The sequence below is a fragment of the Hemitrygon akajei genome, chromosome 19 (assembly GCF_048418815.1).
Source record: "Hemitrygon akajei chromosome 19, sHemAka1.3, whole genome shotgun sequence".
Classification (NCBI taxonomy): Eukaryota; Metazoa; Chordata; class Chondrichthyes; order Myliobatiformes; family Dasyatidae; genus Hemitrygon; species Hemitrygon akajei.
This window is the reverse complement of record NC_133142.1, coordinates 5,736,205-5,751,489: the sequence shown is the minus strand read 5'-3', so window position 1 is coordinate 5,751,489 and position 15,285 is coordinate 5,736,205. Positions and strand designations below refer to the sequence as shown.

The following is a 15,285-nucleotide window of genomic DNA, read 5'->3' as shown; positions in this document are numbered from 1 at the left end:
TTACACGGTTTTGAAAACAGGTAAAATTAAAATCCTGTATCTTTGTAATAAAGTTCATAATTTCATCATATCCTGGAGAATTTTATAGTCTGTCTGTCTGTCTAAGTACCATATCCGATGCGGACGTTGGTGACCATGGTTTTCCATACGGATCTATCCCTCGTTCTTTGGATGACTTCCATTTCTTCGATGTGTAGCCACCCGGCTGGGCTTTTGATGTACATAAGCCGAGGTCTTCCTCTAGGTTTGCTCCCCTCGATCTTTCCAGAGAGTATGAGTTTCTCTAGTTCATCTTTCCGCATGATGTGTCCTAGGAATCCGAGTTGTCTTTCTCTTATTGTTGGGATCAGTGATCTAACTGCTTGGGCTCTTCTGAGAGTCAGGTCTGAGATTCTTCTTATAGTCAAGTAAATATTTTAGACGTGTATCACTGTAGAATATAGCCAAGATGCACAGTAAGCTCCCACAGCAAAGTGATACTTACCAGCAAATCGGTTTCTGTACCAATATTTGTCATAAATTTAAGCACATCTACAAGCAGTGTTGTCACAAGAAAGCAGCATCCATCATCGAGGACCCCCACCCTTGCAGGCCATACCCTTTCTCACTACTACCATCGGGTAGGAGGTACAGGAGCCTTAGGTCCCACACCACCAGGTTCAGGAACAGTTATTACCCTTCAACCATCGGATTCCTGAACTACTGTGGATAACTTCACTCAACTCAACTCTGATTTCACAACTTATGGACTCACTTTCAAGGACTCTACAACTCATGTTCTTAGTATTATTTATTTGTCTATTATAATTATTATTTGTATTTGCACAGTTTGTCTTCTTTTGCACATTGATTGTTCACCAGTCTTTGTGTGTAGTTTTTCACTGATTCTACTGTATTTTTGTTCCATTGTCAAAACCGTCAAGAAAATGAACCTCAGAGTAGTTTATGGCGACGTATTGTATACATACATTGATAATAAATCTACTTTGAACTTTTAACTTTGAACTTAGAACTATATTGGCCAGATATCTGGGAGAGCACTTCCAAACAACACCCTGAGATCTTCTACACATCTCTACGAGAGCACACAAGAATTCTGTTTATCATCTCATCCAATATATAGCGGCTTGAGCACTGGACCATTTTCTCAGTACCCAATTACAGTCACAAAAATGAGAAAATCTGCAGATGCTGGAAATCCAAGCTACAGATACTCAGCAGATCAGGCAGCATCTATGGAAAAGAGTAAACAGTCAATGTTTTAGGCCACGTTTACACGGACAAGATGGCTGAAGGGCCTGTTTTTGTGGGCAGTGTCCTTCGAGGATCATCACCTTGTCATGGTGGAGAAGTTTATGAGTTCCTGAGATTCCAAAAGCCATGCTGTCTGGAGCTTAGTTCCTGGCAGAGTCACCCATGGCAGTAAGGTTCCAGACAAAGAGCAACCTTAACAAAATCTCAATGGTGGAACTGGCAGAAGATGATGACTCATCACAATGGCAGTGAAGGTACAGGAAGGCTGTAGCAGTGATGAGTTCTAAGTTGTCTTGCAACCCTTGCCACTGGACCTTGACCACGATCTGTCAAGGACCATGTGGTGGACGCCTTGCATCAGCCCCCTCACATTAAACAAATTCACAAACAGGCATTCTCCATTAAGGCAAAGGTTCCTAACCTGGGGTCCACAGACCCCTTGCTTAATGGTATTGGTCAATGGCATAAAAAAAAAGGTTGGGAACCCCTGCATTAAGGGAATCCACACTAACATCCCAGTTATGTGGATCCCACATCAGCCACCTGATGACCCATCAATAGACAACCCCTTTGGAGAACATCATACTCAACTCAAGTGATCGCACTACTACGAATATTCGATGACACTATGGCTTCATGAGATTTAGAACCATGGGTCTCCCCACCCAAAGAAAATTGTGTCCACATGCTTCTGGAGCAGTCAGATTCAGTGAGTAAAAGCATAAGACAGTTGCTGCTAAAAATCAGAAATAAAAACAGGAATTGCTTTAAGTATTCTGGTCAGACAGAAATGCAATTAACGTTTCAGCAAATCAATGTCCATTCACCAAGACTGAAAAAAAGAGGAGAAATTAAAAGGATATTTATCCACAGCTCTGATGAAGCATCATTGATCTGAGATATTATCTCTGTTCCTCACTCTGCAGACTCCGATTGACCTATTTCCAACATGTTCTGACTTTATTACAGTACTCTGCAAAAGTCTTAGGCACAGATAAATAGCTAGGGTGCCTAAGACGTTGGCACAATACGGTATTTGGAGCGGAGAGTGGGTTTGTAAATCTGGCGGGAGCAAAGGATGTTGCGAGCGGCAAGAGGGGAGCGCCGTGGGAGGGGTGTGGGACAGGTGGCAGAGAAGGTGTGCCAGGGGCAGGCGGTGGTGCAGGTGCAGACACATCCAGCCCTGAGACACCAGGCAAGGTCATTTGATTCCAAACAATTGGTTTAATGAACATTGCAGAATTACTCTCGGGTGCTTCTCACTCCTTCCCCTCTCCCCCTTTTCCCAAACTTGATTCCCCCTCTCCCATTCCTAGTCCATAATAGAGACCCATATCAGAATCAGGTTTATCATCACTCACATATGTAATGAAACTTTTTTTGTGGCAGCAATACAGTGCAATACATACAATTACTACAGTACTGTGCACAAGTCTTAGGCACTCTAGCTAGATATATGTGCCCAAGTTTTTTGTACAGTATAGTAATGTAGATAATGGGAAATATGTTGTTTTGCAGCAGCAGTACAATGCAATACATAAAATTACTACAGTACTGTGCAAACGTCTTAGGCACCCAAGCTATATATATACACACCTAAGACTTGCAGAGTATTGTACGTCAGTCAGTGAGTAATTTCTCATTTCTCAATGCCGCTGAAGATGGGTAAATTGCCTTGAACTGCATTTTACAACATTTAGCCAATTTAAAGTACCCTTTACTCTCTCTGCACAACTTATCTTCACTGCTAACATCACAGCAACACATCCATTCTGAGAGCTCATGTGAAGCAGTCAATTCAGTGCCCAATTAAGAGCACCTTTTTTGCCACTTCAGTAACAGTAGAATGCAGTTCCACTGTGGCCAATACGCCTAAAACTCAATTTTACCTAATGGCCTTCACAGCTTTCAGCAGTTGTCAGTTTCCCTCATGCAGACGATCAGAAATGGATTGATTTGAAAGTTCAACTACACCACAGTGAACGATATTGCCTTGCGATGATTCTGAGCAAAGCCTTTGTCTACGTTACTCTGTACAAGCACAGTTCTTGGGACCAGTTCAAATTACCCACAAGTTTCACCATGGCATACCGTAACATCAAAGCTTGTAACAATGCACATAGAACATGTATAGGAATGGGCCCTTCGGACCCTCAAAAGTGCAAAGTAAATTTATTATCAATGTATATACATGTCACCATATACAACCCTGAGATTCGTTTTCTTCTGGGCATACTCAATAAATCCATAATAGAATCAGTAAAAGACCTCATCAACTTGGGTGTTCAACCAGTGTGCAAAAGACAGCAAACTGTGCAAATACAAAAAGAAAGAGAAGGAAGTGGCACTGTTACGAATGTGCCACAACTCTGAGGGGCCGAAGGGTACAAAGTAGCCCCCTCCTTCTTGAGAATCGCAAGATCGCTATTAATTCGGGTCTGGGACCCAGGAAATGAGAGAGAATCCACAAGGTTTTGGAATGTGTCCTGGCCTCAGCGGAAACAAAGCCACTGATAACGGACATTGTCTCTTGGAGATGGAATTGTGTATTGAGTACTGTACTATTCATTGAAGCCCTCAGGGGATGACCAGAGTGGGCTGGTTGAGGGATTGCATCATCCCAACCTGATTGACATCTGAGACCCCGTGAGTAAGGATAAAAGAGGGTCTGGGGAACAACCCCTTTAGACGCACCAGGAGAAACGCTAGACATCCCGTGACAGCGTTTAATAGCGACAGCCGGTGGGGGGCTCGCGTGCGTCCTTTCCCTTTGACTGGGATTGGCGGCCTCACCACGGAAGAACGGCTTTAGCTAAAGGAGAGGCCACAAGTGGACAGCCACACCAACGGGACTCCTGAAGGATCGAAATCATAAAGGTTGGAAAACCTGTAGCAGTACCTGTTCCCATTCTATTCCTATTTCTCTCTCTCTCCAACAAAGTGCAACACAGCGAAAACCAAAAGGCGGTAGCCTGAATGAACTGAGTGACTTTTATATTTCCATCGGACAATACATTATCCCCTAGACAACGATAGAGCTATTTCTTATTGATTATTATTATACCCGCACTTTTAGATTTAGTATTAATGACGTATATTATCTGTATGTTTGCATTGATATTATTTTTGTGTATTTTTACTAATAAATACTGTTAAAAATAGTACCATCAGACTTCAACGGACCTCTCTATCTTTGCTGGTAAGTGACCCAGTTACGGGGTTCGTAACAGCACAAAAGTGTAGTGGTTAGCACAACACGTTACAGTACCAATGACCTGGATTCAATTCCCACCGCTGCCTGTAAGGAGTTCTACATTCTCCCGTGACCGCTGGGGTTTCCTCTGAGTGCTTCAGTTTCCTCCCACAGTCCAAAGACGTACCAGTTGGTAGATTAATTGTCCCGTGATTAAACGAGGATTACCTCAGAGGAATACTTGGTGGTGCGGTTCAAAGGGCCAGAAGGGCCTATTCTGCACTGTATCTCAGTAAATAAATAAATAAGCAATAAATATCAAGATCATGAGATGAAGAGTCCTTGAAAGTGAGTCCACAGGTTGTGAGAATATCTCAATAACAGGGCACGTGGAGTGAAGTTATCCCCTTTGGTTCAACAGCCTGATGGTTGAGGGGTAATAACAGTTCCTGAACCTGGTGATTTGAGTCCTGAGGCTCCTGTACCTTCTTGCTTCTTATTTCAAGACCACACAGACCATAATAATAACCTAAATTAATCCCATCTAACTGCAAGTGAATCAGAATTATTATCTCTGATACATATAATGTGAAATTCGTTGTTTTGCAGCAGTAGTACAGAGCAAAGACATTCAATTACCATATATTACAAAATAAACAGTGCAAAATTAAGAAATAACAAGGCAGTATTCATGGGTTTATGGACTGTTCAGACATCTGATAATGGAGCTGAATTGTTGAATGTGGGTCTTCAGGCTCCTGTACCTCCTCTCCAAAAATAGTAATGAGCAGAGGGCATGTGCCGATGGTGAGGGTCCTTAATGATAGAGGCCCCCTTCTTCAAGATGCCTTTGATGATTAAGAGGGTCCATTATCCATCATGGAGCTGGTAGGGTTTGCAATCCTCTGCATCCTCTTGCGATCCTCTATATTGGAGCCTGCGTACCAGCCTGTGATGCAACCAGTCAGATTTGTTTCTAACATACCAAATCTCCTCAATCTCCTAATGAAATATAGCCACTGGTGTGCCTTCTTTGTGATTGCATCAATGTGTTAGGACCAGGACAGATGCTTAGAGATATTGACATCCAGGTACTTGAAGCTGCTCACCCTTTACACAGCTGATGCACATTCTCCCAACTTCCACTTCCTAAAGTTGACAATCAGTTTCTTAGTCTTGTTGACAGTGATGTGAGATTGCTGTTGCAGCACCACTTAACCAGCGGATATACCTCACTTCTGTATGCCTTCTTGTCTGAGACTGTACGGACAACAAAGGCATCGACCATAAATTTATAAATGGTGCGTGAGCTGTGCTTAGCCACACAGTCGTGGGTGTAGAGAATGTAGAGCAGCGGGCTGCACGTGCATCCTCAAGGTACGCCTGAGTTCATTGTCAGCAAGGAGGAGATGTTACCACCAATTCGCACTGGTTGTGGTTTCCTGATGAGAAAGTTGAGGATCCAGAGGGTAGTACAGAGGCCCAAGTTTAGAAGATTTGTGATTAATACTGAGGGAATGACATTCCCTCAGAAAGGCGGCATCCATCATTAAGGATCCTCATCATCCAGGACATGCCCTCTTCAAATTATTACACTGGGCAGCGGGTACAGGAGTCTGAAGAATCACACTCAATGATTCAGAAACAACTTCTTTGCCTTTCTGATCAGGTTTCTGAACAGACCATAAACCTACTCCTTCTTCTTTGCATGACCTTATGTTTCAAATAGAGGATGTCTCCTATGGTAGGGGTGTCTAAGACCAGAGGACACAGCCTCAGAATTGAGGGGCATCCTTTTAGAACAGAGATGTGGAGGAATTTCTTTAGCCAGAAAATGGTGAATCTGTGGAATTCATTGCCACAGACAGCTGTGGAGGCCAAGTCATTGGATATATTTAGGGCAGAGGTTAATAGATTCTTGGTTAGTCAGGGCACGAAGGGATACAAGAAGAAGGCAGGAGATTGGGACTGAGAGGGAAAATGGATCAGCCATGATGAAATGGTGGAGCAGGCTCAATGGGCCAAATGGCCTAATTCTGCTCTTACATCTTATGGTCTTATTTATTCTTGCAATTTATAGTAATTGTTTGTCTTTGCACAGTACTACTGCCACAAAACAACAAATCTCACCTTGCAGAAGTCAGTAATAATAAATCTAATTCTGATTCTGTGATTCCTCACCTAATACCTCTGTATATAATTCAACTTTGTTTCAATAGTCAAGTCTGTAAGTGTCCGTGTAATTTAAATACACTAATTATAGATGCAAGTCCTAATGAAGGGCCTCAGCCCAAAATATTGACTGTTTATTCCTCTCCATAGATGCTGACTGACCTGCTAAATTCCTCCCAAATTTTGTGTGTGTTGCTCTGCATTTTCAGCATCTGCAAAATCTCTTCAGTTTGTGAAATGCAATTGATTTTATAACCGACCTACCTGGTTAAATGTTTCAGTCATAATCCAAGGGATGTGATGCAATTAACCATGATAATTTTTCTAAACTTCATTTAGACATCCAAAACTTACTCTCCTTTTTGGGGTAAGATGCAATCAATAATTACCTGTTCTTCACTTTCCTGACTTTATCCCATCATCACTGAGGCCTGTCATGGTCATTCTGTCAGAAACCTGGAAGTAGGTGGTCATGGTAGAACTGACAGTGCTTGGGAAGATCGGATTGAGGAGGAGTTTCAGCATAAGAAAGACAAACACCTGGAGTTGGTAGAACACTGCCAGAGATAAGGGTGGAAGGCACACTACAAGCCTATAGAGGTGGGGTGTGAAGGTTCGTCAGCTCTTCACAGTGCAGAACCTACTCTCTCCTTGGCATTATGGGGGCTACAAAGAAAAGAGCCTCCAGATGGCTATGGATCCAGAAGTTTGACATGTGGACCAATGCTGCTGGGACATAAGCTAGGGTCTGATCAACCATGGCTGGGTCGTCTGGGTGAGGGTGTCTGATGTTAAACAACCTGAAACACCTGATGATGTGATCCGGTGCATCCTAGGATGTATCTCGGTATCATAAGTAAATCTAACTACCATGGCAATGGACAAGATTTAAAAACTAATATATTTAGTTTTTTTTTCATTTTATTCCGCTGGTTATTTTACTACTTTGCTGTCATAGTCACTGCAAGTACTAGTAGATGTAAAGGGTAACGAAGAGATTTTTGAGAAGGATGAATTACAAGGAAGGTTATTTTTTAAAATGGATCTCTCACTAAAAGGCGTTCTCCTTTGGGCAAACAGCCAGCAGTCGTAGCCCAATGGCTGAAGCCTGTGTCTGCGAGTCCCTGCAAGTCCACTGGGGAAGCTGACAGCCCAATGTCTGCAAGTCTGAGTTCACCGGAAGCTGAAGGCCCAGAGACGGCCTGTCCTGGATTACAGGACTGTCTATGGGTATGCGAGGGTGGGTGGGAGGGAGGTTTTGGTGTTGTTGCTTGCTCTGCAGAACATGGGGCCATGCTATGTTGGATTTAAAATGTGTAACGACACTTGCGGGCTGCCTCCAGCACATGCTTAGGTTGGGGTGGTTGTTAACGCAAACAACATATATCACAATATGTTTCAATGTACATGTGGTAAATAAATATGAATCTGAATTGGTTGTCAGTAGTTGAAGCTAAGGTGGAGGCTGAGAGCCTTTCCAATAGACACTTGAATATGGGAAAGATATGAATGATACACAGGAAGAGGCATCATCGTATAAATTGACATCAAGTTCAGCACAACGATGTGAGCTGAAGGGCCTTTACAATATGTATTGTTCTTTGTTCTATGTTCTACGTTCTGACTTCTAATTTCCAGATACAAATTCTTCCCTCAAGAACCCGAGGTCGCTAATGAATCCTATGCATGATGCACAGTCTCTATTGCAGAGATAGGACAATGATGTGTGGCTGGACAGGTGGCGTGTGGTTTGAACTGCTTGTGCTATGTTTCTAAGTTTCTATGTTCAATGAGCTGAGGCTTCTCTCTTCAGAGCAAAAGAGGATGAAAGATAACTTGATAGAAGTGTACAAAATTATAAGAGGCATAGATCAAGTGGATAGCCAGAGACTTTTTTCCTAATGATTGATATGAGGGAGAGCATAGCTTCAACTGTAGGTGTTTGGAAGAAGTGGGAAGGGGGGGGAATGTCAGTAGTTTATTCACTCAAAGAGTGGTGAGTGAGTGGAACATGCCACCAGGGTGTTGGTAGCAGCAGATACATGGGTTTATTTAGGAGGCTCTTAGGTAGGCACGTGGATGAATAAAAAATGGAGGACTATGGGGGAGGGAAAGGGTAGATTAATTTTAAAGTAGGTTAAAAGGCCAGCACCACACAGAGGTCTGAAGGGTCTATGTTCTATATTCTACAGGCATAGTTTTTGAGAGTTGCCTTTGGAAAGACTCAGCACCTCCTTAAATACTTCTCTTTCATTTTAAGTTAATTAAGGCTGTTTTCACGTACTTGTCACACAAAAGGCCTGATCGACATGTTTACTTTAAACTCTGCAAAATACATGGGAATATCTGTGCTCAGATCTGATGGCTCTGATAGGAATTGGCCACTGCATATTGTAATGTACAGGAGAATATTACAAGGATCCTTATTGATTTCCTGTTCAATAACATTCTACACAGGCCTCATACAAGGAATCAATGATAATCTCACTGCATTATACACCCTTTTGATAATATCGCAATTGCTAAGGTTTAGTTTATCACAGGCAACCAATTGCAGTCAGCAATTCAGTGCAAGCTCCCATTTACCCATAAATTAATATTTTCAATCTAACCTTCTTCTCAATGAGATCCAACTGTTCTTTATAAAAAACTTCAAGTTCTTGAAGTTCTGCCTCCCTCTTTTCCAGTTGACTGGCCTGGAAAATAAAATGTAATACAGCAAATTAGAATAAATTTTGTGTAGCCTCCCTGTTCCAAGTCCTGCAGAGAAGGTAAAAATATTGTAAGTCTGTTCATCCCCTTGTTTAATCTCTCCCAGTTAATCTCTCACAATTTTTGTTATTCTTCTCTGCACCTTGAGGCACATCGGACAGCCACCTTGCCGTTTCTTTAGTATTTTTTGTCTGTTTTCACAAGGCTGAGTTGCTAGCTCAATGCTCAACACAGCACGGATGGATAGTGTGCAAGGAGCCGGCTGGATTCGAACCCAGGACCACTCACACACCACCGGCTGGATAATTACAGTCATTGCTTACAAATAACTATACAGGGGTACGACTCCTTCCTATGTCTCGCTCATACAGTCATTGAGTCATAGAGCATTACAGCACAGAAATAGGACCTTTAGCCCCTCTAGTCCAAGCCACAGAGAGGCACAGCAGCTTGGCAGTTAGCATAACACTATTACAGCACCAGCAATCTGGGTTCAGTTCCGCTGCTGTCTGTAAGGCATTTGTACATTTTCCCTGTGACTACTAGTGTTTCCTCTGGATGCTCCAATTTCCTTCCACATTCCAAAGACATTTGAATGAACCGGTTAAATTGTACAGCACAGTCTCATTGGGCCTGAAGGGCCAGTTTCAGTTCTGTATAAAGTAAAAAAAAATAAAGTAATAAATAAAGTTATAAAAAAACTGTTATCCTGCCTGGTCCATTGACCCACACCTGGACCAGAGACTGCCATATCCTTCCCATCCGTGTACTTGTCAAAACTTCTCTGAAGTGTTGCAATCAAACCCACACCCACAACTCATTCCGTAGTCTTACCAACCTCTGAGAGAAATTCCCATGTAGGTTTCCCCTTAAATATTTCACCTTTCATCCTTAATCTATGACCTCTAGCTCTAGTCTCACACAACCTCAGTGGAAAAACACTGTTTGCATTTATTCTATCTACATCCCTCGTATTTTTGTACACCTCTATCAAATCTCCCCTCACTCTCCTACGTTCCAGGGAAAAAAGTCCTAAATCAAATGTCCTTTGTTAGTATGGATAGCAAGCACTGAAATGCCTTCAAGTGGTCAGCAAGGGCATATTTTGCCAAAGATCAGTGTCTCTACTTCCTCAGGAGGCTAAAGAAATTTGGCACCTTCGCATTGACCCTCATCAATTTTTATTAACACAACATAGAAAGCATCCTATTCCAATTTATCACAGTTTGGTATGACAACTGCTCTGTCGGTCACCCCATGAAACTACAGACAGTTGTGGATATAGCTCTCACCACAGGCATGGTAGCATAACGACTGTACAACACCAGTAGTCAGAATTCAGTTCCCACTGCTGTCCCAAGTTTTTACATTCTCCCCATGGCTGTGTGGGTCTCCTCTGAGTGTTCTAGTTTTGTATCATGGAAACAGGCCTTCCCTCCAAGAAGAACAGAGAATACCCTGGGTGTGAAGGGTATCTGATTATATTGCCTGCTTTACTGGAGCACAGAGAAGTATAGGTAGAGTCCACAGAGGGAAGGATGGTCGCTGTGATGTGCTGAACTGCCCACAACTCTCTGCAGTTTCCTGTGGTCATGAGAAGAGCAGTTGCCATTCCAAATCGTTATGCAGAGTGCTTTCTATGGTGCACTGATAAAAATTGGTAAGAGTTGACAGGGACATCCTGAGTGTCTTTAACCTCCTGAGGAAGTTGAAGTGTTGGTGTGTGAGTCGATCTCAGTCAGGTTAATTTCTGCCTGCTCTCTGTTACACCGAGATTCTCTTTCAAACTGAAAGCTCCAGATCGGAACAAACCGCACTCCGACAGAACGCTCCCTACATAGAAAGGGAAAAAAAAATTACTATTTGCTTAGATGTCAGAGCAATCACAGAAACATAACCAAATAAATGTTTGCATCCCTGCAGCACAGAAAAATCAGTAAAAATATGGGAAACGTGAATATGAGAATTTAACCAACAGAGATACGGAATGAGTCCACCATTCCCTGTCCTCACACCATTGACTACCCTCTCTAATCCAGCTGTTTTTGATTGTCAGTAGAACCAGCATGGCAACACATATAATTTGTTGCTTGAATAATCCAAAACATTTAATGATGAGATTATCAATTATACTCAAAATGTGAACAAGAAATTTCATTAAATCTGTAAGATACAATAAATAAAAAAAGGTAAAAGACCACTAAGTTTATTCCAACTTGATAGTGTAGCAGTTAGCAGGACACTATTACAGCTCAGGGCATTCTGAAGTTCAGAGTTCAATTCCGGAGTCCTCTGTAAGTAAGTTTGTACATTCTTCCCATGTGCACGTGGGTTTCCTTCTACAGTTCAAAGACATGCCAATGGTAGTTTTGTTGGTCGTTGCAAATTGTCCTGGGTTGCTGGGTGGTGAGGCTCAGTGGGCTGGAAGGACCTTCTCCATGCTGTGTCTCAAAATAAAATAAATACAACTTTACATCATTTGCCTAATACTGAGATTTCCAGAATATCATCACAACACTCCACCCACAAAGATGAAGATTTTGAGATTATGAGTCTGTAACTCCAAAATGTTTAAATAGATTCATTCCTAACAGACACAAGGAAACCAGGTCAAAGTACAGGCTCATTCCTTCGGTGACCAAGCAACCATGTTATCGTCATTAGAGATTCTAAAGATGAAGAAAAACGTCAAATGTTTATTCATTTCCATAGATGCTGTCTGATCTATTGAGTTCCTCTAGCATTTTGTGTGTGTTACTCTAGATTTCCAGCATCTGCTGATCTCTTGGGTTTATAGACACAAAATGCAGGAGAAACTCAGCAGATCAGAGAGGAATGAACAGTCAACATTTTGGGCCGAGACCCTTAACCGGGGCTCTTCATCATGTTATAACTCCCTGAAATGTTAAAGAAGGGAGAAGATAAACAAGTATCAGAGAACAGTGTCAAGAAGGCTCTTTCTCACAGCCTGAATATACTTATATGAAAACACAAATTACTGGAATGTATGCTCATTGAAAAGGCTTTGCGAACTGCGTAATCCTTTGGAATAGTCTGGAGGTGTGTGTGTTAGCATTAGCCAGAATCTGAATCAGATTTATTATTACTGACTTATATGATGTGAAATTTGGTTTTTTTTCAGCAACAGTTCAGTGTAAAGGCAAAATTACTATAAATTACAAAATAAATAAATACTGAAAAATAAAGGAATAATAACATTTTATTTCCAATTCCCACTCCTGTTCCGACTTCATGGCTTTTTCTTCTGCCACAATGAGGCCACCCTCAAGGTTGGGGAGCAACGCCTTATATTCCAACTGGGTAGTCTTCAACCTGAGAGCATGAACATCTATTTCTCCATCCATCCAGTTAAAAAAAAATCCCCTCCCCCTACCCTCTTCTCCTATTCCCCAGTCTGGCCTCTTACCTCTTCTCACCTGCCTACCACCACCTCCTGGGTCCCCTCCTGCTTCCCTTTCTCCTATTGTCCACTCTCCTCTCCTGTCAGATTCCTTCCTCTCCAGCCCTTTACCTTTCACCTGGCTTCACCTACCACCTTCTAGTTAACCTCCTTCACCTCAACCTACCTTTTTATTCTGGTATTTTCCCCCTTACTTTCCTGTCCTGAAGAAGAATGTCAGCCTGAAACATTGGTTGTTTCCATAGGTGCTGCCTGGCCTGCAGAGCTCCTCCAGCATTTAGTTTGTGTTGCTTTGTGTTTCCAGCATCTGCACTTTCTTGTCATGGGTTCAGAGATTGTTCTGGAATCTGATGGCAAAGTAGATGAAGCTGTTTCTGGATCATTGATCACTCTGGCCTGCAAGCTCTTTACCTCTTCTCTGATGGTATTAACATGAAGAGGGCATGTCCTGAATGCTGAAGGTCCTTTATAATGGATGCCATCTTCCTGAGGCACTGGCTTTTGAAGATGTCCTCAATGGTGGTGACGCGGAGAAGCACATCATGGAAACCAACCACCTCTCTATGGAATCCGATTGTACTTCTCAGTAAAGGAGTCATCATTATCAAAGACCCCACCCACCCCAGAAATTCTCTCTACTCCTCACCACAGCCTCCCCACCCAACTGGACAGAAGATACAAAGGCCTGAAAGCACATACCAGCAGACTCAAGGACAGCTTCTATCCCACTGCTATAATATTGAACAGTCCCCTCATAAAATGGACTCTTGATCTCACAATTCACTTTATTACAGTGCTTGCACTTCATTATCTACCTGCACTACACATTCTCTGTAATTATAACACTCTATTCTGCATTCTGTTTTTGTTTTTCCTTTATACCACCTCAATGTACTATGTATTGAAATGATCTGTATGGACAGCTTGCAAAACAAAGTTCTTCACTGCACTCTGTACATGTGGCAATAATAGACCAATTTAACAATTTGCCTGTGACTAGATCTTAAGCATACCTCACGGCATTCAAAAGGCAAATGTTGATGTAACATCATTTAGAACCTATGAGTATTGCAACAAAAGTCCACACACTTTATTTTTGTGAAGATGTGTGCAAAGCCACAGACGGCTAAAGGGCTAAGTATGATTGCAATTCCTCAGTCTGTTTGCCCAGTAAACTGATGTTGTATATAAATTTTAAAAGTGATTCCAAATGCCAGGAGGCTGCACAATTTTATGTAACCTCATCCAATGTTACAGCCCTCCAAGAACTGTGCATTCTAACCATTGCTGGCCTCCTGTGCCTTAACTATTGATGAAATACAGGGAATGATCAGTTTGATAACTGACCTCGGGATCTGCTGAGCTATAACAAGCAGAGCTTGCAGCCTTAATGGTGCAGGTCATAGCACACATTCTCCTGTAGTGTAGTAATATATTTCATGATGTTATAATGCCCAATTTGCATGAAGAAAGTATCAATTGTAAACACAACCACATATCATCTACAGTACATTAACAGGCCCTTCCAGCCCAACATAGCTCTCCAGGTCATTGAGGCACACAAGCCTCCAAAGCCCTATGACAAGGTTGTGGTCCTCTGGGAAAACTGCAAAACACCTTAAAATTTTGCAAAGCAATAGAGTGATATTTATTTTAATTTCATTGAGAGATCACAGGCCAATGACCCCAGCTGCCCAATTACAACCATGTGGTCAATTACAGCACCAGCAATCTGGGTTCATTTTCCACCGCTGTCTGTAAAGAGTGTGTACGCTCCCCCTTGTGACCACATAAGTTTCCTCTAGATGCTCCGGTTTCCTCCCACAGTCCAAAGACATACGGTTAATTAATTACCTGTGTGTAATTGGGCAGCGTGGCTTGTAGTCTCAAAATAAAATTAGAATAAATATCACCCTATTGCTCTGCAAAATTTTAGGGTGGTTTAAAGTTTTCAGCTCCAGACAGACCACAGCCTTGTCGTAGGGTTTGGAGGCTTGTGTGGCTCAATGACCCAGAGCGCTATTTTGGTTAGAGTCAGGGCCAATCATGCCAAACAGGTCAAAGAGTTACGGCCAGTAGTCCACTGGTCCTCCAGGTTTGGGAGTGCAGCTCAGGGCTAACAATCCTGACCGGTAAAACAGAATTGTTACAGAAACAGTGATGAAGAATCCTTCTACATCTGAGTATGACTGTATGGACAGACAGAGATGGAGGACCTTCGTTGCTGCCCAAAATGCCAGCAGTGTAATGGGCAGTAAGAGAGAAAGCTTTCAGCGTAGTATACAGGGACATATACGTCCTTGGATAATAAATTTACTTTGAACTTTGATTGGATAATTTACCTCAGCCTACAGAAACCTTATCTTGTGAGGTAGTATCCCTTGACAGCTCATCCAATGTCTGTGCTTCTTGAGAGTAACATCAGATTTATTAATATTTCCAATTTGTTGATGTTTAGGCTTGTGTGTAAAACCCATAATTAATTAGCAATTTGACCAACAAAAGGGAAGCGCTCTGCTAACACGAAACACCT

General features: G+C 42.2%; 1 protein-coding gene across 3 annotated transcripts in view; it reads right to left on the bottom strand.

Moving 5' to 3' along the window:
- LOC140741719 (MICOS complex subunit mic25-b-like) overlaps positions 1-15,285 on the bottom strand; it is a 693,418-nt gene that overhangs the window by 456,352 nt on the left and 221,781 nt on the right. For 2 of the 3 annotated variants that reach the window (XM_073072022.1, XM_073072019.1), the window contains exon 5: positions 9,232-9,315. The exons of the other annotated variant lie outside the window; for it this stretch is intronic. In XM_073072022.1, the coding sequence (XP_072928123.1) occupies positions 9,232-9,315 (84 nt within the window). The remainder of the gene's footprint in view (positions 1-9,231; positions 9,316-15,285) is intronic. 3 annotated transcript variants of the gene reach the window in all.